Here is a 24,118-nt window from a genome sequence, read left to right as displayed (position 1 = left end):
AGGATGAGCTGGAGGGGTGGCAGTGCTGGCCGGGCTGTGGGGATGCGGAGGAGGGGTTGAGCAGGGAGCGCTCATGTGAGCTGGCAGCCTCCCACCTCCCGGGCTCGTTGCTGTGCAGCTCTGGAAGGCAGCATCCAATGGGATGCAGGAGCATCCGTGCACTTGGGCTTGCCGAATAACTCCTGAGGTGCCTTGTTTTCAGTCTGAAGCATGTAACTTCTCTATTGCTGCTTTTTCCCTTTCCCTACCTTTCCTCTTCTCTCCCCTCAGCTGTCTCATTGTATTGTTTTGAGGAGTAACATGCACGCTGTTGAGTCTCTCTCAGACTCTGATGGGGCTTGCTGTGTTTCTCACGCCCACAGAGCAACTGCCAGATGTGGGGGAGATCTGTCACCTCTTGGTGCTTGGTGACCGTATCAAGTGGCGTGGGTCATGCAGCTGCAGGCAAACCCGAGCTCTGAAGGCTTGTGCTTTGCCCAGCCCTGTAACCAAGCTGAAAGTAGCCCTAAAATGGGGTCATCAGCCATTTCAAATGCATGGACTCTCTTCCAGTTGTGTGCCAGCATAAATGCTGTGTAACTGCCTCATGGCTTGGGGGCCCCAGTGCAGGAGAAGTGCTGATGAGCTGGAGCATGTGTAGGGGAGGGCCACTGAGATGGTCAGAGCCTGACCTGCAAAGGGAGGCTGGGAGACTTGGGACCCTTCAGCCTGGAGTGGAGAAGGAGAAATGACAGATCTGTGAGCAGCCTTTGCATAACTGAAGGAGGGACTTGGAGAAGGTGGTTCCAGGCTCTTCTCAGAGGTGCCCAGCTAAAGGACAAGCAACAACAACTTCAAGCTGAAATGGGAAATGGAATGTGGGTGCAGTCGCTTATGAGCTTTTCTCTTCATAGTGCTGGAGCAGGGGCTGAGGGAAGCTTTGGGAACTTGAGCGTTAGAGACACTCAAAACTTGCCTGGGCAAGACTCTGAGCAACCCCATCTATTAAATTAGCCCTCCTTTAAGCAGCAGGTTGCACTACAGTGACCTCCAGAGGTCTTTTCCAGCCTATTGTTTTCTACTATTGTATGGAATCTGTGGAATTGAGGTTTGTCTCTGAAATCTCAGTGACATGTTGACACAGCAGCAGTAACATGCTGACATAGTGGAGTGGATGCTATAAAGCTAGAGCTTTAAATGTGGACATTTAACATTTATGGGAATTAACTTTTCAGAACTCTGTGGTGCTTATTTTTGAGTTACTGGGAAAGGAGCTGAAATAACCATGAATGCTGCTTTCCGCCTTCTCCGTGGGGTGCTGAGTTAAGGCTGAATGGTGCTTTATTTTCCCAGGTACTCCTTCCTGCCCTGTTAGTGTGATCTCTATTTTAAAAGTATGCCTTACATTCATGTATTGTCCATACAGTCCTTTCAGAGGAGTCAAGGCTAACATTAAAGACACAGTCATTCTTATTTTCTCTTTATTAAAGTCCAGTAGTGTGCAAGTGGGTTACAATCTAACTGTAATGAAAAGCTAATCACCAGCCTTCTCCACCCTCTGGGATCCCAGGAGGTTACTGGAACAGCACACTGCCCCAGTTTCTCTTCCTCATGTGTGTGATGATTGCATTTTATAGTTTTGTTTGGTATTTTAAGCACGACTCTTGATAAGCTAGTTTGATAGTTGGCTGTTATGTCTAGGACCAGCATTTGACAGATGACTTCAGAGGGGGAAAGCAACTTAAGTAGCTTAATAGGATTTAGCTCTGTCTACACTGTCCTGCCAGAGCACGTTATAAACCACTTTAGTGGGATTCCTTCTTTAAATATAGCCATGACATAAGTGCAAGCAGAACCTCTAAGAGAATTCTGGCAACTTTCCTGAAAAATCAATCTCTGTGGTTCAGAAGAATTGCTGAATGAATGAATATCAGTGCAGGAACTCGAGGAATTCTACCAGCACTGATCTCATGAGCAGTATAAGAGGATCTCTGAAGGCAGGCTGTGTGTGTATTAAATTACCTATAAAATGCATTGATTTCTAGTGGATATGATGTGTACGTCCTGGGAAAGCAAAGCAACTAATGAAAAATCCTATTAGGACACAGTGGGGCAAACACCTCCTCCTTTTAACTGATGTAACCTCTATTTACAGCCAAATAGCCCTGTGTCCTACGTATTCCCAAACTTGGTAGTAAAGGAAGCTAAAAGTGAGGTGTATTTGTCTTTAAACAGTTGATATAAACCAAGTACTTTACATTTTTTTAGGCCAGCGGTCCATGACAGCTTTCAGCTTTGCAGGCAAACCCTAAGAGAGTTAAACAGCTTTGAAACAGTTGAAAGGAGACAGATTCCCCTCTTCCCCCAACCCCGTGGGGAAATGAAGAAACTGCAAGAAGAGCTGCTCAGAACCAGAGCCAGAGAGTGAGATTGATGCCCTCCGTGAATATGTGTTGGGGCATCAGATTTGCCTTGTAACTGCAAGGGTTCTATTCTATAAGTGCATCTGCTGTTAGCTGAGCCCCTGTTCACTCAGGAGTGGCTTTCAGGAGGTGAATTTAAAAAGCGTGTGCTCCCCTTTTATCAGGATGACTTTGGGGAGCATAAGCAGAGGGGTGAGGCAGTGACCACTCACCAGAATGCTGCTCTTGAGGGGGAGCTTGACCCTGGTTGCTGAGAGGACCATCTGCAGCTCTGCACTGCCGGTGGGGAGAGCTGCAAAGAAAACTCCCTACTCAGATTGCATTTCCCTTCAGGGGTAGCAGCCTGAGAAGGCCCTAATCCCTTCTCACATTTGGCGAGGAGTCTGCAGTTGGCCTTTCTTAGCTCCCTAGCCTCCCTTGCACAGGCTGAGGAGAAGTGGTTAATGACGCTCCCAGTGTTGTCAGTGGTGCAGAAACACGGGCTCCAGCTGTGGCTGTGGTGGGTCTTGGCTAGCTTGGATAGTTTTTTTGATCTGCTTCCTCCATTAGTCCCTCTATGGTATTTTTTTTTCATGGGTTTGAAGGTTCTCAATAGTGAATATTGGTAGTCTTTGTCCCAGAGGGGTTTTTGAGAGCTTTTTTTCTTCTTTAAAGAAAGAAAAGGAGAAAAGGCAACTCAACCCCAAAATAAAACTAAGGAAGACTTGATATGGAAATGTTTCCTGCACATGAAGGAGCCTCTTTTATGGGAAGGAAAGGTACAGTTTTAAGTTGAAGGAAGAGATTTCCTCCCTTTCTTTCCCCTGTTGTTTTTTTTTTTTTTTTTTTTTTATTATTTCTTTTTTTAAACTCTGACTGCAGTAGTCTTGAAAGAGGCAGTTTGGAGTGAATTTATGGTGAGAAGCATGGCACTTGTTTGTCTCTGGCAGTAAAATGGCACGTTTGCATTGTTTGTGCAAGGAGGTCAGTGCAGGTCCACAGTCAATAGATGGGTCAGAGGTCTCTGTTCTCCCTTCCCCAACTTATAGAAGCTGTCCCTATGGGATATTGCCCCTTCCCAGCTCTTCATGGCCTCTCCACATGACCGACATACTGCATTAAAGCTGGCTTCAAATACAAATTATTTTAAGGAAGATGTCATGTGGGCTGCTGGCTGTTGCACAGTGGGCTGTGACTTTCTGAAGATGTAGGGCAGTGTGCCTTTGATTTTGTTCTTTATCCCCTCCCAGAGGTCAGTCCTCGGGGCAGCCAGACCAGTGTCATTTGCTAATGTAATCAGGAGTGCTGCTTCTCTCACCCTGTAGTAGGCTTACGGTGTATTACAAACTGCACTAGGATTTTGCTGTGTAAACAGCCTTTTGACCTGCTTCACTTGTGTAGACAAATGCCAGTGAAGCTGGGTAGGGTAAATATTGTGGAAACTCAGTGCTCTGGTGTTTTCCTGTTGGTTATTTTCATGTTGTTCCAAAACTTCTTACTCCTTGTTCTGAAGATTGGGCTGTTTGCAACCTGAAGTCAAACTGGATGTGGATCTCCCTGTCAAAGACACCTGAGTACACCAAAATGATCCATTGCCACCACTGACACATAAATGCAGAAGCCCAATTATTGCTACTTACCTTCCTGTCTATTCAGTGCTAATAAAAGCAGTTTATGAAGCTATTTGCAGTGGGTTTGTAATCTTGGCTAGAAAATATCTCTTTTCCTTCTAATTAATTTTAATTTTTTTTTTTTAAACTCGGGTGCCTCCAAATGCTGAAGTGTGTGCTAAAGCTTCTCACTTAGACATTTTCCTAATAGCTGCAGTTTAGAAAAAGACCTCTTCATTGTGCTAATGATATGGAACAAGTTGTACACATTAAAAAAAGGCAACATTAAGTTGCCTTTCAAGTCTAACATTAGTAACAATTTGATGTTAAGAGTTTCCATTCCAATTTGGGTTCTTTCTGTTATTCTGTATAACTTTTGTGGTTCAGTGCAGCAAATGTTATGCTCAAGTTTATAGCATGCAGCTGTAGTTGCTCAGTGCCAAAACTCTCAAGACATAAATGGGATTAAAATGGTGCCTGAAGGCAAACCAGCAAGTTCAAAATAATGCAAAATAATGGCAGAAGGGAGCAGAACCACGTTATCTACAGCAGTCATGCTCATGGAAACACTGCCATCCCTGTGATGGGATGGGCTAGCCCTGTTGATGGGTTGGGGAAAGTTTCCACGACTGGGACAAGTATTTGTTTTCTGTTCCAGTTTGGGGTGGCTCTGCTCATTTCTGTGCTCTTTCCTCTCCTTCCCCAGTGCCTTGTTTATCCTCCCCCCAACAGAAATAGCAAAATACTGGTGACTGGTGTGTGCAGCTTGCAGTGACCTCCCCGCCAGGACATCAGAGCTGAGGATTGGGCTCAGTGTCTTCAAACTCCATAGTGGCTGATCAGTTCAGATTTGGTTGGTTGGTTTAAGAAGAGATGATTAAGAAGATCAAGAAGTTGCTGTGAGCCTAAATACTGCATTTAATCTGAACTGGTGCCATGTCTGCTGCAAAGGACAGGGTTCTGCAGAAGAACAGGAGACTTGTAGATGGTGCTTCCTCTACTGGAAGGCCCAATCTTTGTGGGGAATTCTTAAAATTCACAGGAGTGGGATGAACACTTGGGTTTGAAACCCAAATCTAATAAGGAACAGCAATATCTGAAGAACAGCTAACGTGGAGTAAAGCACAGACTCTGTACAGCTGGGGTCTTGGAAGAAAATCCTTGAGGCTGCTCTGTGCCAGAGCATGAATGGCCATCATAGATTAAAAAAAGCAGTGTCCCAGCACTTGGCTTGATAGAGTGTAAGGACAGGCACTTAGGAGAGATCATGTTTTTCTCCTCTAAATGAAGTGTATTGTCTCTGAGAGTGCATGTTGTAGGAGGGGGAAGGGAAAAAGGATGGAAATTGGATTAAATCACTGGGCTTCAGGCCTAAGTGTTTCCTGCCTTTTTTTTTTTTTTTTTTTTTTTTCCTTTTCTAAAACACAGCAGTGCTGCCTCACTCACGTGCTGGGCTCTGCAAGTGTGCCCAGGTCCCTGCCTGCAGGCAGTACCACATCTTGCCTTCAGGGAGTTCGAGGCTTGCATGAGCATAGCTGAGCTCCTGCTGGAGGGCTGGAGCTGGGGAATTGTCTTGGCATGGGAATTTATACAGCACTTGAGCACGAACCAGGTAATACAGGCGGTGCTTGCTTAGCCCTGAGTTGTAGAAGCATTAAATTCATGCTCCCTTTATAGCATAGGGTTTCTTTCCATTATCCAGTTTGCTGGAAATTTTCCTTGTGAGGAGCCTGTGTCTTAAGACATTCATGGATTGATACAGTTTTCTAACCAAGGAAATCGAGTGGCTTCTAAAAGACCTCAAGTAGAGGAGCTGCTGTTGGGTGGGAATGTGTGAGCTAATCTGATGTGGGAATGGAATGTCTGGTGGAATTGTGTGGATCTGCCACGGGTGAGCTGGGCAAGCTGAGTGTGGATGTGAATGGTGCAGGATACCTGCCAAATTCCTCGAGCTACCCTTTTGGTGCCCTTCACCTCAATATCCCAAATAATTATCTGATTCTTGCCTTTTAACAAAGTTAACTAATGGCTGTAACTTTGTCCAGCTGGGAATGCTAGGAAGAAATAACCTTCTAAAGCTGAAGGCCTGTTCCCATGAGGATTCCTTACATGTTTTGCTGGTCTGGGATTTGGGGCAAAGACCTGCGTGAACACCGATGCATACGTGGTGGTGGGTTTTTTTTAGAGTCCTGCAAGGGAATTTGCAGAATCCCCAGAAAGGAAATCGGCCTTTTCAGTGAGAATGCTCATTTGACAAGCTGCCAGTTCTGAGCTAAGCCTCATTTAATAAAGATTTAGTCTGTGGGGACCTGTCAGTGGAAACTGAATTTGGTGAGAGTGTCTCATTCTTTTCATTGCTGTAGTGCACAGAGGCTTTCAGCCAGCATTATGGAGAAACTAGGGATAAGAACATCCAATTTAGAGGACCCCCTTACCTCTGGGAATGTTTCCTTGCTGTGTAAGATGGAGATTGCTGAGTTGGTAACAACTCAGGGAATAAATGGATTGTTATTTGACTTCAACCCAATAGGACTCCAGTGTTCACTGCTGATTAGCACAGCTTAGATCTGCATTCATGGGCAGGAGAAAATATCCAACCCAATTGTTAAGCAAATCCTTTCTACTCTGTGCTTTCCATCTCTCTTTGGTGTGTGATATGAGCTGCTCTGATGAATTCTAGCACCTGCCCACATGGAACCTGTGGAAGTTGAGGTGTGCAGACATACCTGAGCTATGTGCTATTCAACCACAGCTCTCAAAATCATGGCAGTGATTATATTGAGTTGATTGCTGCAATAAGCCAAGGATCAGCAAGTTGTGTCTTTTTGGCCTCTATTTTGCCATATTGTCCTGCAAATTGGACCAAATATAAAGGCAATATTGAAAGTCTTTAATTATGAAATAAGGGATCACAATGTTAGTATGGAGGAAATTGTGATGAATTTTTAATCAACCTAGCCTTGTTCTTGGTTTTGCTTACACTTGAGAAATTAATCTGAATTAACTGGAGGAATAAATTCAAAACAGGTTAGTTAAACCACTTTAAATGCACTAAAGTGAATTAAACTACACTGAATTAAGGCCGTTCTAGTTAAACTACATTAAAACCCTGTGTGAACACTCATTTGTAATTAAAGTGGCTTTAGTTCACAGCTTTAATACCAAATAACTGTGTAATGCCCATGCCTATGTAGAGTGTTGAGGAAACTGGCCTGCTCATTTAACCAACTTGGTAAATGGAATTGAGTGATGGAGTCATGCTAGGAGAGGTTTTAGCTGCAGATCTGTTTTTATTCTAATCTGTCTTCTGTATTGTCTTAAGGTGTTTAAAAAAAAAAAAAAACAAACAGAAAAAAGCATGACACAATCCTTGCCATTTCCTGCTTTCTGAAAAGGGAAGCCAATACCCAAAAAAAGCTGAAGGCAAAGTGTTGGCCTATATTGCTTGCTCCAGTGTGGACTTGCCCTAAATATATCTGTAATCTACTGCCCTCCCTTACCAGTGTGCTTTCTCTGGGAGATGTCTGTAGGAGATGAGACGGTGGAACCCATTCTCTGTTTCCATGGTGCTCTTCCCTGTTGCAGATGGATCCCTCATGGAAGAGAATTCATCCCACTACCGTGGGAAAAGCCTCTTCCACAGCACATTTCCTGCCCAGCCTTGCTCCTCCACAGTGCTGAGCACAGTAATTGGCCTGGGAAGGCCTGTCCCCCGTGAGGAGATAGGGATGGTTTAGTGCTGACATCAGCAGTGGTTTCCGCATCCTCCCCCCACATCACATTGGCCAATACAGGGTTGGCTGTGTTCCCTACCCTTCTGTAGGGGCTGTGGGATGAGTGACATCCTGAGACACTCAAGTATCTCAACAAACGCCTGGTACAGCATTTTTTAAGTACTGAAAATCAAGTCTCTGAACACACAGCATGTTCAGAGCAAGTTGATGAGGAGGTCAGAGTGTTCCTTGTATTGCCAGCATTAAAAAAAAAAAAAATCAGTTAGTTTAGTAGGAGATAGCTGCTTATCATGTGTGAGTACAGAAGCTTTTTAGAGAGATGTCCTGAAGTCTGGAAGAAAAAAAAAAAAAAAAAGAAAGTGGTGTAGGAAGTAGTGTAGGCATGACACTATCCCACAGCAGTTTCTTTTCTTGCTAAGATGATTTCCGTCCTTCATGGAATAAATAGAGATGAGTGCTCCTTTGGCAGCAGCCCAAGTTGCTTCATTTGTTCTTCTGGGTGAACGTTTTTCTCTTCCCACACTCCTTTAACCTCTTCTCTCTGTTTTATTATCACTGTCTCAAGTCGCTGCATGGAAATACAGAAAGAATACTAGCTGCAGATTCAATGGGGAGCTTTCTTTTGGCAAAAGCTAGCTTTAAGGTAAACTGCTCTCAATCTGGCAATGATTAAGACAGCTGTGTTCTTGAGGTGCTCAAAAGCTGTAGCTCTTTTGTTCTGTGGGCTGAAATGATGAAGTTTTAAGATGAAATACCTTTCAAATCATTGATGGAAGATTAAAAGTGAAACTGCAGTGCTTCTCAGGAACCACCTGAAGGCTTTGGCTTTGCTCTCAAGTTTCTTAAGAAGTTTTAGTAGAGCTTCTAACTAGTAGTAAAATAGCAATTGTCTATTCCATGTGAAGAGGTTCTCACTATTCCCTACTGCTCTTAGTGCAGTCAAGGTTTAAAGAATGTGGTAATTGGAAGTTGGATAAATTGAGATTGGTAAAACTTGTACTTGAACACCTGGATTGTTTTGAGCCCTTGTGTATTCAGCATTAACTTCTTAAACCTAGTCTGCTGCCAGCTCTTTTTGTGCCAAATAATCTTCATGGCAGAGGGGACATGGTGGTGTGAAGAAAGGTCCCTAAGCCAATACTCTTCTGTAAAGTCAGGTGATGAGCAAACAACATTTATTGCAGTGGTATAAACCTTGACATTTAACATTAATGCAACGCAGAGTTTACCTCCTGCACTGTGGTGCCTTGTGGCTTTATTTAGGCTTTCCCCCTTTCTAAGGAAATAAATACATCTTGTGTATCCCTTTTCTTATGTTCTTATGTAGATCTCTTTTCTTTGTGACTTCATCTGTTGGATGGGATGAAGTATCCTCCTGTAAGTGCAGTTTCAGCAGCTAAAATTACCCTTCCAGGAGCACAGTCCATAGATACATTCAGGTAACTAGGGGTGTGGATTTTGGAACTTGCAAGCTGAAAGCAGCTGTTTCACATGGGGATTTTTCATCCAGCAGACAAGGCTGTATCTTGGTTTATTTGCTCCCCAGTGACATAAGGCAGGGTCTTGGAGAGCAGGGATTGAGCAAACTGAAGGCTCATCTCCCTATAAGTCCCTAGGAATTATATCAACACCATACCACGTGGAAGAGCTGACCAGCCCCTGGGTAGCTTTGTGGGGAATGTTTTTGCTGTGCTCTTTGTTTCCCCTTTCTGTACATGAGGATCTAGATGTTTTCTGCCCCTTTTTTGGCATCTTACTCCCATGGAGCTGGTAAGTACCACGAATCCCAGCAACCACGCTGGAGCTGAGAGAGGCTGTTAACACTGCAGCACCATCCCTGCTCAACACCGAGTGCTTTCAGGTCCTGTGGTGCCTTTCCAGGCTCGCAGTGCTCCTGTGGTTACTTCCCTGTGTGCAGCTTTTATTTTGAAAGTGCTTCCTGACACTGTAGCTTCGACTCCTGCCAGTCTGGCAGATATCACTTGGATTTACTCTCGTTTTCAGGGACTGCTCTGTCTCTACTTCTGCCATTAGTGTCAGTGCAGTGGTAAAATGCTGTTCCTCCAAGTTGTCTCCATTTTCCTGTAAGGGCAGTTCATGCATCATTTGCTATAAAGGTTCTGATAGCTCAGCAAATGTTCAAAGACGAATTGATGCTCTTTTGTGGCAAAAGGCCCAGTGCATAATTTTACATTTACTTGGGATAATGTGGCCTTGGATAACCGAGTCCCAGATTTACTGTTGCAGGATAGAATGTCTAAGGGTTTATCCAGCCTCAACCCCCCTATTTTAAATACTGTAGTTTAATCCTGACAAGCAGGCAGAGGACTATCTTTGGCTGTGACCAGGCTTTCACTGCCAGCTAGTCCCTGGGTCCTAAACTCACTCATCAGTCAGAAAGATTAATAACTGCTCTGCTGGATGATTTCACTTGTTGTCATGGCACATATCCACTAATGGAAAACAAATATTCTCTGGAAAATGAAATGCAGATTGTGGTATAGTGGCCAGATAAGTCCTTTTGGGCAGATGCAAATTTAAAGCATGTATTAGGTATCCCTTCAAAGCCAGGACTTCAGGTTGCTTGCTGGTTGGCAATCTAATATTCATTTTTCCTTTTTTTTTTTTTTTTTTTTTTTAAGTGTTTCCTTTCAATGGGGGTGGTTCTCCTACATCTGGAGCTGCAGTGTGCATTTTTTGCTGATAAAAGATTTGCTGGGAGAATGTTTTCAGCTGAGTTTGTCTTTCCAGCAGTAATGCCTTTTAGCATGTGCAGGAGGGTTGAGGGTGTGAAGAAAGAAGTGCAGGCGAGCAGGGCAGGAAAGCTTTGCCTTACAGCAGCCTGACATGTATAAAAAATAAAGAGTATCCCTGAGGAGCTTTGGTATGCCAAATGTGTTAGTTGAATTAGCATCGAGTGCTCATGCATGGCAAGGCTTCAGAAGTGGGGGAATGTGGGGCTCCAAGTGCAGCTTCCCTCTCAGAGGCCCCTTTCTGCTCAGGAACTCAAGCAGCACTCACACCATCTGGAGAAAGCATGGGAAAGGGGGATTGGGCTTTTTCCCTTCCACCCCCACTCCTCGCTGGTAGAGATCCGAGTTCCCTTTGCACAACGGGACTGAGTTTCTGCTCTTTAGTTTGGGAAAGCAGCACCTGTGAGCTCCCCCCCATCCCAGGGTGCTTAGTGGGCTTTGGGAGGGCTTCTAAAGGCTGGGAAAGCCAAGAGCAAGTGGCTACGTGGAGTATCTGTGGTGCAGCACTTGGGTTTAACTGGTGTGGACCTCGTTATGTATGGCTGACGTTTCTTGGCTGGGAAGGGCCTTGTGTGGCTTGTTTGCCAGGATAATCACTCAGCAGGGAGTACCTATGGAGCAGAGCAGGGGAAAGAGGGGAAAGAAAAGCCTACAAAGAGCAAGTTCCTACCAGACCCTGTTAGAAATAGCCACCAGTTGTGAAAGTTCTTTACTTCAACCTCAGCGTTCTTTGTTGTATTCCTTTTGATCAGCAGGAAGTTATTGTTTCAATCAGGAGGAAGCATATAAATGTCCTTTAAGGAATTTCTGCATGGGGAGGAAAAGAGATACTGATTTGAAAACCCAGACCTTTGTTCTAGGTTAGCTGATACAGATCTGTGTCTGCATTCCCAATATTGGGGCAGCAGTAAGTAACTTGGAACCTTTCCAGATATTTAAAGAATTTCTAGTAAGTTGGCATTTGTCACCACTAGGAAGGATTTATCAAAAAAACCTTATGGATAAAATTGTATCCTTTTGCTTGATTCGTGCAGGTGGGAAAATGTGGCTAGAAATGGTGTTGGAATGGATTTATTTTTTAAAATTTTATTTAACAAAATTGGTTTGCATTTTTTGATTTTAACCAGGATTTTTTTGAATAAAAAGAGATTGAAAGGGAGTTAAACACTTACAACTTCCCTTTCCTCCAGGAACATGGCTAGAAATAGGTATAATTCACACTAACTCAGCTTGTGACTGCTTCAAGTGCGTCTGTAGCATTCACGTTTGTTGTACCTATATAAGTGGATGGTGTATGGAGGGGTTTAGCGTTTATTCTGGGTTTACCTTGAACAGAAGCATTGCATGGAGATTAATTTTTTTAAAAATCAATCTCATGCATGTATAATAAATTCCACCCCCTTTCAAACCCACTCATGCACTTGGATTTCTAATGAATAAGCCTCTATATTTATTCATGAAGATTAAAAAACTGTACAGATAGAGGCAGCTGGCTGAACTATTTTTTTTATTATTTTTGTTCTCTAAATCTGCTGACCTGTGATCAGTAGTAAAGAGGAAACCCTCTGATTAACTTAGGCTGTTTGCAGGCTGGGACAGACAAAATGGCTCAGCTATTTACTGCTGAGCGACTGAATGTGGTTTCATTGAGTGGGACGGAGCAAGGGGGATGAAAAAAATCGCCTGTTTATATTTTAAAAATATGCCAAACCCACAAAATGACTTGTTTTCAAGGTATGCCTTGCAGAGCTTTCAAACAGCCGGGCCCTGGCTGACCTCCCCTGCTGTGGGCAGCTGTGACACCCGTCTCTGTTCCCCGCAGGCCCTGCTGCTGTTGGGTGGCATCGCTCTCTCCTGCCTGGCTCTGGACCTGCTCTTCCTCCTGTTCTACTCCTTCTGGCTTTGCTGCCGCCACCGCAAGAGCGAGGAGCACCTCAATGCTGACTGCTGCTGCACGGCCTGGTGCGTCATCATCGCCACCCTCGTGTGCAGGTACGGCCCAGCCCAAGGGCATCGTCCCCGTTCTCTGGGGCACCCTGTCTCACGTCCTCACACTTCAAATGCTCTGTCCCTAGTTTGTGACTATTGGCAATAATGCCTCTTTCCATTTGATGTATGTATGTTCTGAAATATCTGTAATATATTTCCTTCCTTTCTACCACTTGCAGAGCTGCCTGGTGGTTTGAGCAGTGTGAAAAGGAATAGCTAATGTCCTGCTCTTTGATACTTCTCAAGTGATAAATCAAGGACCCTCTGTCCTTGGGAGCTTATTGCTTAAACAGGATGGATACAGCTGAAATATTTATCAGGTCTAAATGCAGATTTCTCAGAATCTGGTGTCCAAAAAGAATTACTGTGTGAGAGAGTAGATTAGGAAGAAAGAGACATAGATGATTCTTTTGGATTTGGAAGGATTGGTATTCGACTGGAGGGAGCATTCAGATTTTGTAGCCTGTGTAAGACACTGCTGCATTTTGTTATCTGTACTAATGTGCCATCTCCAAGGGCTGCTAATAATGGTGCCGGGGTCAGCAGTGTTTCCTGTTATGACTGAGCAATAGAAGCTTTTGGAGGTGAGGTGGAAAGAAGGATTGCTGAGAAACAAGAAAAAAACCAGTAATTAGTGGAGAATGGGTGCAGGAGAATTTAAAAGGAGATCATTTCCTCAAAAGTGAATGATGGGGCATCTAAAAGCAGGGACAGGTTTGCAGACATGCAAGCAAGGAAGGAGCCTTTGATCTTGTTTTGACTTGGGGAGAATGAGTACTCTGGATGTGTGCCCTATATTGAGCACTTTCCAATTTGTGTTTCTTTCCAATTCCAAGCATCATCTACTCTTGCCCAAGACTCCAGATGGTCTCAGCTGCTTTGTGGGTCTGGCAGGTCTGGGGGCAGTCCCCTAGTCAGAGAGGAGGGAGAAATGAGATGATGGTATCTGGCAGTGCCTTGTGGTTTACTTTTTGCGTTAGCCTGCCGATAGGTGGTGGGTGGGGTGTGTGATCCCTCGGGAGGTGAGGTGTTCCTTGAAGGCCAGGCTGGGCTGCTCGGGAGCCAGACTGTGCTGCTGATGCACTTGTGTATTTGCTCTTTCGAGGCACTCACTTAGGAGAACAGCAAAGCATTGAAGTGTTGGAACAAACAGTGCAGAGCAGACATTCTGTGGTGAGTTTAGCAGCTGGGGGTGGATTTGCCTGTAGAAGCAGGGGCTGAGGAGGAGACCTTGTGTACCAGCCAGTATTGCTGTGTTTGCAAAGAGCTCTTCCATGCTTTACTGATTGCAAGTAGGCAAACCACAGAACAACTTGCAAAGAAGAAATCTCAGCCTCATTCACCATTATTTTAGTGATCATAAGAGCTTCAACTGCATCCATTCCAATCCACTGAGAGAGCTGTGGTCCTAACCCTTTCTTACAGAAGCTCTGGCTGATGCTATTTATAGTTGTGCTGCTGCTACAGGCCCTTGTTGGCTATGGTTATGCAGCAAATGTGACCGAGGCAGCTGCTGCCTTGTGGTAGTTGTGTTTGGTTTTGATTGTAGAAAGGGTGGAAGGAGGTATTCTGCACTTCTCCAGAGCATGTGTGAGATAATTTAAAATTGGAAGGGCAGCATATAAATTCTGATAAACTTGATGTCATACCCACAAGCTGGAAAGCTGCTTAGGCTTCCTCAAAATCTGAACCACTGGTTCTCATCCTTGGTGTACGCTTTGTTTCTGCAAGTGTTAAATGCTGAAAACTAAGGTTCATAACATAGGGTTCTATCTGAATCTACCGTGACATTGAATGACCATTTTTCTTGACTTTTTAAATTAGTTGTTTTATTTCCTCTCTGAAATCAGCATGCTTGAGCAAGAGCAGGTTGGTCCCATCGTGGTGAGGAAGGTGCTGTCCAAGTGCTGCTGCTCTCCTGCAGAGCAGAGGTTGATTTTCTGCCTCTCTACAGCAGCTGGGTGCCACAGTGCCCTCAAATCAGCGTCTCTTGGCACTCTGGGCTCAGTGTGTGCCTGGGAATGCAGATACAGCTCCTGACAAGCCAACTCCAACTGTTGGTATCTACCCGTGACTTCCTGATAGCACAGATTAAAGATTAGCCCACCGGATATATCCTATCCTATCCCAGCTGTGTGTCACACGTAACGGGAGAGCCAGGAGAGCAGCAGCTGCCCTAATGGGGTATAAGGCTGTTCTGAAAGGAGCCTGACCTGGGGGGCAGTTTTGTGACACTGTTTGGGTGCTGAAGCAGCAAGAGATTCCAACCAGCAGCAGGTCTGGTCAGTCTGAGTACTTGGAAGTGGACTATTGTCTTCCTAGCTGAGAGCTAGTTAACTCTGGTTAAGTCCAGCTGTGCCTAGAACATGCTTCTCTCTAGGTTTCCTCAGTCCCAGGGGGCTGTTTGGGCTTGGAATCCTGCTGTGGGCTTGGAATCCCTGTTTCCTGATGACTCAAAACAGGGAGAATGCTGAGCCAGCAGAGACATAACTGGTTAATAGGAGCTCTCTGACAAAATGTCTCTAATGAGTCTTCCCAGTTGCTCTAGACACAAAGCTGCAGGAATGCTTAGCCTAGATTGTTCCATGAACACTTACTTCAGTTCTAGTCCTTACCAATTTTGACTGGTTTCTGTGTATGGGGAGTTGTCTTATAAAGCACTTCATCCACTGGTTAGGCGACCCTAACACTCCCAGAAGGGAGCTCAGCTCCGAAGGTGGGGAGAAAGCTTTGTGGAGAGGGTATCAGAAAGAAATGGGTGCAAATAAATGCTGAAAACTTGCTTTATCAAGTGCCAGTAATAGCAGTTTCCCCTGGTGCGAAAGTGCAAGGTGGTAATTAGACAGACAAATTAACATTCCTCCTGGGAACTTGGAAGTCTAAAAAGTGCTCTTCTTATGAAGTTCCTGTAATTAAAGATGACTTGGTGTAGTTAGATTATTCGTTTCTAAGTATGTGATGTGAATGGCTAGTGCTCATCTTTTCAGACTGGTTACTGGGTACCCAGAGGGTCACAGTGGTATTACAGTAGGAGGATCTCATCACCAGAAGGCACATATATCCTCTCTATGTCAGATTAATGCTCTGATGTTCATCATGTGTAAATGCAGAAAACATTTTTTTGGTTTTTTGCAGGTCATGCTGCAAGCAAATCCAGAATTACACTTGATTTGTCTTTTCTGGTTCTTTATCCAGGTGTCTAAAGCCCATGTGATTCTTGCATACACACAGTGGGAAAGCTGCTCTCCAGACTTGAATTTCTTGAGTCTTGCTGAAAAGTGATCCTGAAGTATGTGGACGGCCTTCAGGAGTTTAAATCACACTGTTGTATTTGTAGGAAAAGATAGAAATCCTGACGTGCACCTCTTCCATCTCACTTGTGTAACTCTTCAAAGAGCTGGTTGTGTACTGTGTCCTGTGTGTGTGTGTGCGCACTGGTGGTGATAGCTTTAAGCTCAGAAGTGCAGTGTTTTCTTGACTTAAATAAGTGGGTTCCCTAAAACTTGCCAAAATTGAGTAGCCAAGCAGCTTTTTAAGTGCGGTGTTGAATAGCAGGAACATTTTAGATGGCCTGTAAGACCTTGATAGATAGATTTTTAAGATGTTATTCAAAAATATGAGTGAGAGGGAAAGCAGAGGAGAGGTGGTGATGGTAGTAGAGGTGACAGAAGACTGACAAAGGTAGGTTTGGGAGGAGGAATTGAGGATGGGACAGTATGGATTTGGAAGGAGAGAGGGGTGTGTGCACTAGGAGGGGAGTGCAACAGAAGCAAGAATGGCAGAAATAGAGATGACTTTCCCATAGGAACGTTGAATATGTGTTGGAGTATCTTCCAGAGGGTGCTAGGGTGGAGAAGAGCTGTCATTCAGGAATGCTCTTCTTGTATCCAGGCTGTGTGACAGAAATACAGGCTTCTCCCTTGGGTGATGATTTTGTCATCCTGTGCTGGGAGATGGATCTGCTGTGTCTTAGGCTACTGTGCCTTCCAGGGTTCGTGCAAGAAGCCCTGTGATTTATCATGACCTCAAGGACTTATGCTGTTGGGTTGAGTTGATCTACTTTTATTTTAAAAGAATGCACTTAAATAGAAGGAGCTCCTCTGTTTCCCTTTAATCACATAAAAGGTAGTTAAAAACTAGTGTAAATCCTTAAATCTGCTTTAAACAATAGCAACTCATATCAGTGTGTGTGGGCAGGGATTTGAAACAACTATTGGATTTAGATGAAGCCAAATGCAAACAAAGCCAAGCAGCAGCAGTTCCCCCCTGCCTGCCCTTCAGCTCTGCCCCCTCCTCAGGCACAGCTGCCCCCAGCCCAGGCTTGTGGAATGGTTTCCTTCCCTCTCTACCATGATAGGAAGGGGAAGTGCCACAAAACTGTATGGCTTGCTCCTAGGGGAAGAACTGGCTGTGTCAGAGGCCCTTGCCAGCACAGGATGTGAGTGCAGAGCTGGCTTTTGCTGGGCAGGAATGGAATAATTAACACTTTATGTGTAATTTGCAGTGAATGTGTGATTCGCATGTCTCCAGGAGTTTATTACCTGGATTAAATGGCTTTTATCCCAATATTTGTGCTGTGGTGTTTTCTTTCAGGAGCAGTGACTGTGCCTGGAGGGTTGGGGCAGTGGGAGCTGTGGTTTGTGCTGGGCAGGATGGGAAGCCTATGGAAAGATGTTGGAGGTAGTTGTGCCTCCAACAGGGCAACGAGTTTAAAGTCACTTGCTCGTACTGCCAGCACTTCATAGCAGGTACTTCTGAGTGAACTGGCTGATGCACCTCTCTGTGCAGCATCCCCAAGGACAAGGTGGCTGCTGCTACTTCAGAGTGCTGTTTCTGAGTCTTTCCCACCAAAACAGTGCTACTGTGCTGGGAATACTGAGAGCCAAGCAGCAGATTTTGGGCACTTACCAAGTCTTTGCTGAAATAATAGGCTTCTAGTAGCTGTAACAGGCTGAATAGAAATTGCTTGCTAATTAAAGGGGTCAGATCTGCCTATTCAATGTCAAGAATGTTCTGGAATTTATTTGGTGCCTGTGGTAGAAGCAACTGTTAACGTTTTCTGCAGCTCTGGAGGCTGAAAGGGTCTGTGTGAATTTCTTTGCTCTGATAAGACAAGGGGAAATTCAAGCCATGGTTTTGCAATTTCTGTGATGGGATGCTGAGTTGCCTTATCCTGGGCATAGCTTTGCATCTGTAATCTCTCTACTTTAGGGGGAGGGGGGAGTGTTTCTTTTTTATCCCCTCCACCCCCGTGCACCCCAGGCATGTCTTATCAAGCTCGGATAATAGCTGCAACCAGGGAGGAATGCAGAGGGTTTTTCTCTCTTTAGTTATCAGCAAAATTTGCATTAGGAAAATGTTTGAGGAATGGTGTTCCTGAAGAAAGAGGCCCATTTCTTGTATTAATGCTAAATATTTTGTTACATAGCTGCTGCCTTTCTTTCTGTGTGTGAAGGCTGCCTCTTGTCCCTAGAAGACTCCTCAGCTGAGGTTTTTATGGGCCAAGCTCTCTATAATTTATGGAGATTCAGTTGGTGGAAAAAGCATGAGGCTGACACAGATTTTCCTAGTGGATCTGCTTTCAGTTCATGATCTTTGCTTCTATTTCTTGTCACGTACAAGGAGAAATATGACCATGTGAACTACATTGTTCTGCTCGCTCTTTTGAAGCAGATGAGCCCAGGAAAGTAGGGATGGATGTGTCTTCCTGCAGGAGAGAAGCGAGAGCAGGAACAGTACACAAAGTTGTTGTGAAGGAGCTAAAGGTTTCATCCAGAATAACTTTAGGTTTACAACAGGGTCATCACCACCACCTTCCTTTGCACTGCCACAAACACAACCTTGGTGTCTTGAGAACCTTTCTAGAAAAGATCCTGAGTGCTCTCAAGCTAAATATAATATGAGAACAGAAAAACTGTGTCTTGGTAACGTTTGTTTGCCCTGAGTTTAGTTGTGTGATCCCTTCACAAGTTCTTTCCTCCTCTATTATTAGGAAATATGGGCTTGGGAAGAGGAACTGTGAGTTCCTGCAGCGATCTCTTAATAGAAGAGGTATTGCTGACTTGCATGAGATAATCCTCTGGTTGCAACTCATTTACAGGATCTTCCTCCTTTAAGTGAGGCTTAAGCTAATATGATTTACTTCATAATTGGGGCAGACTGATATGTGTGGACAGTTATGGAAAATCAGCTGATAGGTGGTAATTTGCTAAGCAGCTGGAGTTGAATTGTGTCTGCAAGCTTGAAATTCACTTACTTTAAAAATAAATAAGCCTTTTGTCCCAGTAAGTTATTAAGCTTCCCTTCCCAGTACTCTAAATCAGTGTGACACAAATGTTTCTAATGGGAAGATAAATCAAGATAATGTTCATAGATATTTCACAGGGTAGAGAAGAGGGCATGGAAAATGTATCTGGAGGAACCACCACCATGGGCAAGCAGTCAAAGCAAGCTCTTTGTGTCCTGCTTTAAAAAAATGTAACAAAATAATCTGTATTTCATGTCCAGAGAAGGCACGTGTCTCCTGGCACAGCAATGGCCTCTTGCAGAAGCCACTGGAGAGCTGCCTGGCTGGATTTCTGGCTGTCCGTGGCTGGACTTGAGCTCCCAAACAGTTCTCTAGCAGATTTTCATTATTTTACTGTGAATGAAATACGCATGTTGTGTTCTGCTCTTCACCATATAGATGCTGTGTGGAGACTTGGTGGCTGTGAATGTTTACAGGTGCATTTTTTCAGTGATTGCTGAGGAGCAGGATGACCCCAGCTCCCTTTGGGAGGGAGTGGCTTCTGTTTCTGTGGAAAGCGCTGGTGTGACTACCCAGGCGCTGTAGCCATAAGCCCTGTGTTGCACACTTGCCTTTCAGCTTTACCTCTGCCCTTTGTTGCTTTTTCTCTCTGCAGTGCTGGAATTGCTGTGGGCTTCTACGGGAATGGGGAGACCAGTGACGGCATCCACCGGCTGACGTACTCGCTGCGCCACGCAAACCGCACCGTGGCCGGCGTCCAGGAGCGGGTGAGCACCGCACCACGGGGCCTGTGGCGAGGAGCAGCCTCACTCAGCACCTCTCCTCTCGAATCTGCCTGTGCCTGTGCCTCTTCCTGTTTTCTCTTCGTATCTGGGCTTAGAGATGTGCTAAAATTTCCATTAGTGGCGGGGTGATTTCTTCCGCTCTTCTAAAAATAACAAAGCGAACGCAGCTTGTTAAATGAAGTCTTCTCTTTGCTAGGTTTAAAAACAGCTTGTGATCAGCTCTCTCTTCCACACCCGGAAGAGGAGGCAGGCCAAAGCAGACAAATCTTAGTAAAATGTAGCATTTTAGTACCATTGGTTGTTCCCGTGCTGTCTCTAATTTCACGGTATCATAGTGCAACCCTGATGGCTGCAAAATGTGTGCATGTGTTAAGGCTCAGCTGAGGTGCCATCATTGGACTACTTGCAAACAATCTCCCTTATAGATGCTTTTAAGTTGCTTTTGAAGGGTAAGCAGTCTGAGGCTCTTAAGACAGAGAACTGGTAATCTGCAAGCTGTCCATGACTTGCTAGTAAGAATGAATTCCCTTTTACTGCCTTGGCTTCCTGTACTTTAATTATTTTTTTTTAAAATTTGTTCATCCCCCTTTTTCTTTCCCATGCTATAGGTACTGGACACTGCAGTGGCCCTGAACCAAACAGTGGAACCAAACTTGCTCGTCCTGGAGGAGATGTTCAAGAAGCAGACGGACTATCTGCATATTGTCCAGAAACTGCAAAGTCTCTTGGATGATCTGGTCAGGCAAGCAACTGAGATCCCCTTTTGGAAGAATGATGAGCTGTCTCTGGAGGAGCTGGCAATTCAGATTGACCTCTATGACTGGTACAGGTGTGTAACATGCTGTAGTGTAGAGGTTGTAGCATCTGCTTTGGCCTGTTTTGCAAATATTATGTGCATGTTCTGGATGGCTGAGCCAAAGGCTCTCTGTATTGCTGCAGGTGCTCTTGGCCCACGCAGCTGATTTGTTTCTTACAGCAAGATTGCATTCGGTTTAAATCAAAATGCACAGCTTTTTTGTCTTAGATGTCTTTATTACCAACTGATGAGAAACTTATTCTCAACACACAAAATCTGTAGTTTGTATTCTAGCACTGGGGGAAAAACCAGATATAGCTACTGCTCTGTCCTGATAAGTGCATAAAGAACACATTAAACAGAGTAGAAAGTGGCACTAGTTCTGTAAGTTAACCACACCCTAGCATTCCTTTTTATTAAACATATTTAGTAAGATATTGCATCAGTGGTATTCCACAAAAGAAAATCTCTATCCAAACATGTGGAATAAATAATGGAAGCATTTCCTAACAAATATCTAGGAAGTTTAAGAAGCCCCAATGGCTTTTCTTCCTCTGATGATGACCAGTGCATATAACTTCACACTAGAAAACACTAGCAGTCTCATTTCTCAACAACTATTTGTGCTGAGCATGTTGTGTAAATGCTTTTACCTGCCTCAACTCCCAGTCCCACAAATACCCAGAGATCTCTGAAGATTAATCTTTGGAGGTGGTTTTGGAGAAGAGAAGGGCTGTGTTTTCCCCATAAATCACAATACTTCTTGATCTGTGCTTTTTACACACCAGTTTTCCTTTGCAGACTATGTTTTTGTTTGCTGCAGGTGGCTGGGATACCTGGGCCTGCTCCTGTTTCATGTCCTGATATGTTTGCTGGTGCTCTTTGGGCTCATTAGAAACTCCAGGGCCATTCTTATGGGGTAAGTCCTGACCCAAGGACAGGGCATAAGGAGAGTCAGCTGAATCCAAGTGCCTGCTAGTGGGAACCTCTGCCTGTTGTCAATTGATGTCAAGGACATCTGAAACTGAGCATCTTAAATTTGCCTTTGAGTAGAGAGATATTGTAGAGTGTAGCTCTGTGGAAACAGGGCTTCATGCAAGAGATGCTCACAGGAAGGTTCTTGAGCTATAAAATGCAGTGTTACTGGTGTTCATTGCCTTCTCATCGAAGGTGAGGAACTCATCCAGGCAGTCTGCTTTCCACTGGGTGGCATTGGAAGCCTCCAGTTGTTGGGAGATAGTAATGTGAACATCCTTCCTTAAAATTACAGGCTTTAAAAATCTCCCCTTAATTCTCTACAGCTGGGAAGGCATTTGTTAATTGATGATAAGCATTGCATGTGTCTACACAACCTGGTAGCATTGCCTTCCCTGTCACTATCTGCTCTTGTTACCTGGGGCTGTCACACCTGAGGGAACATTAAACTGAGAACAAGCAATGGTTTGCACAGTTATGAGAAGGAGTCTTGTTGCCATGGTACTGCAATGTTAATGCATGTCTGTTTCTCAAAAGCACCGAAAATGCCCCATTACAGGAAAAAACTCTTCCTCTCCCTGTCTTGTAGCTTGACATATTTGGCAAAGATACTGGTATCATAAGCATAGTGACAGTTTGATAACTGACATGGCCAAGGGTTTATCCTGGTTCGTGGTGATGCCATTAATAATTGGAATGTGTATTCAGATTTATTATTTACCAGATGATTTCATACCTGGCAGGTTATACAGACAAAAGTCCAAGTGTATGCACAGATGGCAAACCCAGGGTTTAAATTAGAATCTCATTCTCTGTTAGCCAGAAGTTCATATTAAGGCATTCCCTAAAGGGAGCACATGGCATAAAGAAACAAGTGTATCACAGCCAGGCAGGATGGTGAAATGCCAGTTTTAGATCTTTTAGCCAAGCAATCAGTTACTGACCCAGTCATCTTCAGTTAAAGTAAAACAACAAATGTGTCTTATTGACTAACATGCTCAGCTGGAGGCACCAAGCTGTGTTGTCCTTATGTCATAAACCCACAGAACCTTGCTGATCCATGGCTGATAATTTTTGCATCCATTTGGAAAAGGCATAATAAAGTCTTAAGAGTCTCATTTCAGAGTGCAGCACATATGTCAGTCTGGTGAAACTCCCTTACTTCTGCAAGATGAGGCATAGATCCATTCACAGAATAGGGGTTATTTAGAATTAAAATAAGTTGGTAAACTGAGAGACAGGTTTTTGGGTTTTTTTTTTAGTGGAGACCCATAGGTTTATTTTTTTAAAACTCTAGTATTCAGTGAGACAAATGTAGCAGAAAAAAGATCTGTCCCTTCCTCACAGAGATGCTTGTACTAGATTTGAATAAAAAATGTCTTGGTTATGAACAGGTTTTTGTATTGTTCAGGGTGTGGGTGGGAAGGGATCTACTTATGTTTCAAAGCCTGAGGGAAAAAGCATCCCTAAGAGAGCAAGCCAGTGTCTCTTTACTTTGAAGATAGAAACAGATAAAATGAAACTGCTTATTAGTCTGCAGCCCTGTACCTGAGGGAGTTGAGGAGCACTATAGCCTAAATATCTCTACCACTCATACTGACAGCAAGGGCGAAAAGCTAATGTGCTGGTTGGGAAGTGTAAAAGCCTTTTCCATGAGTGTCTGCACCTGAGTGTCACTGAGGCCACTGCTCTGTCATCCCTCTGCCTTGTGTCTGCTTGACAGCAGACACATCCCACTATTTCTGTCAGTAATGAGGTCCAGCTGTCAGAACAGTGTTTTAAATCTGTGTGGAGATGGACTCCTGTGGCAGTGGTAGGCACCTGAACTGTGGTTCCAAGCTGTTTGCCTGCAGGTGACTGGCTCTCTCCTGGAGCTATGTGGGATGCTTAGGAGCTCTTTGGGTGCACCAGCTTGGAACCAAGGTGTCCTAACAGGGGCTGTGTTCCCTCCCACCATCTGTAGCTGTGTTGTGCTTACATCCAACAACCTCATATATTGTAGACACAGGAGAGATTTCTCCAATTTTGGATCAGTATGGTTTTGTGGTTTTTTTTTTTTTTTATTTAGCATATTTTTCTTTGGGTATCTTTGGACCTGGAAAATGAAGCCCAGAATGGAAACAGTGAAAGTGATGGGACTGCAGTCAACCTCCTGCCAATCTGCCTCCCCTACAGCCACCTCTGTGTCTTTGTGCCTTTGGTTTCTCTGCTAGAAGCAGGATAATACTTTGCTTCCCTACTTCTCCCTTCCCCTGTAGCTCCAGGGCTACCAACAGCTGGACATGAACTTCTCTGGTTGCTGCTGTCCATGACATGTAAAATAGGATAGTTTATCTGAGGATACAGTCAGTGGTTAATAATTTTTTGGGTTTAGTAGTTGCTTTGGACTCCAAATAATACATCTTGTGAAAGGAACTGCTTGAAATCAGAGCTGCTACATCTGCCATCTGTCTGTCTCCCACAGGGTGTGCTTGCTTGGGGTGTTTGCCCTGATTGTCAGCTGGGGATCCCTGGGCCTGGAGCTGGCTGTCGCTGTGGTAAGTGGCTCACATCCAAATCCCATTCACCCTTTGCTGCAGGTTTAGCAGACACCAGATTAATGTTATGCTGTGCCTGTTTTATAGCATATTCTGCTCTAAGTAACTGTCCTAATAATTTCCATCTAGGAAAAGTACATGAGCTGCTCCTTCTCCATGGTGGGGTGCAGTAGCTTGTACTCCAGCACTGCTGTGGTTGTGTAAAGCATCGCTGGTGGGGATGGTGATGAGAGACTTCAGCATCTGAAACACCCCTAGAATAGAAGGTTCCCTGAGCTTAACCTGGCTCAACTGCTCTGATGCTGGTGTGC

At 44.4% G+C, this 24,118-nt stretch overlaps 1 protein-coding gene across 3 annotated transcripts in view; it reads left to right on the top strand.

Moving 5' to 3' along the window:
- TTYH3 (tweety family member 3) overlaps positions 1-24,118 on the top strand; it is a 74,305-nt gene that overhangs the window by 25,003 nt on the left and 25,184 nt on the right. For all 3 annotated transcript variants that reach the window (XM_042036793.1, XM_042036792.1, XM_042036791.1), the window contains exons 2-6: positions 12,301-12,470; positions 19,370-19,481; positions 20,108-20,328; positions 21,119-21,214; positions 23,735-23,807. In XM_042036793.1, the coding sequence (XP_041892727.1) occupies positions 12,301-12,470; positions 19,370-19,481; positions 20,108-20,328; positions 21,119-21,214; positions 23,735-23,807 (672 nt within the window). The remainder of the gene's footprint in view (positions 1-12,300; positions 12,471-19,369; positions 19,482-20,107; positions 20,329-21,118; positions 21,215-23,734; positions 23,808-24,118) is intronic.

This window comes from Corvus kubaryi, unplaced genomic scaffold (genome assembly GCF_017639235.1).
Source record: "Corvus kubaryi isolate FWS band 111438036 unplaced genomic scaffold, C.kubaryi_AGA036_p1.0 37387, whole genome shotgun sequence".
NCBI lineage: Eukaryota > Metazoa > Chordata > Aves > Passeriformes > Corvidae > Corvus > Corvus kubaryi.
Note: the sequence above shows the minus strand (reverse complement) of the source record. Positions and strands in the feature narration are given on the sequence as shown.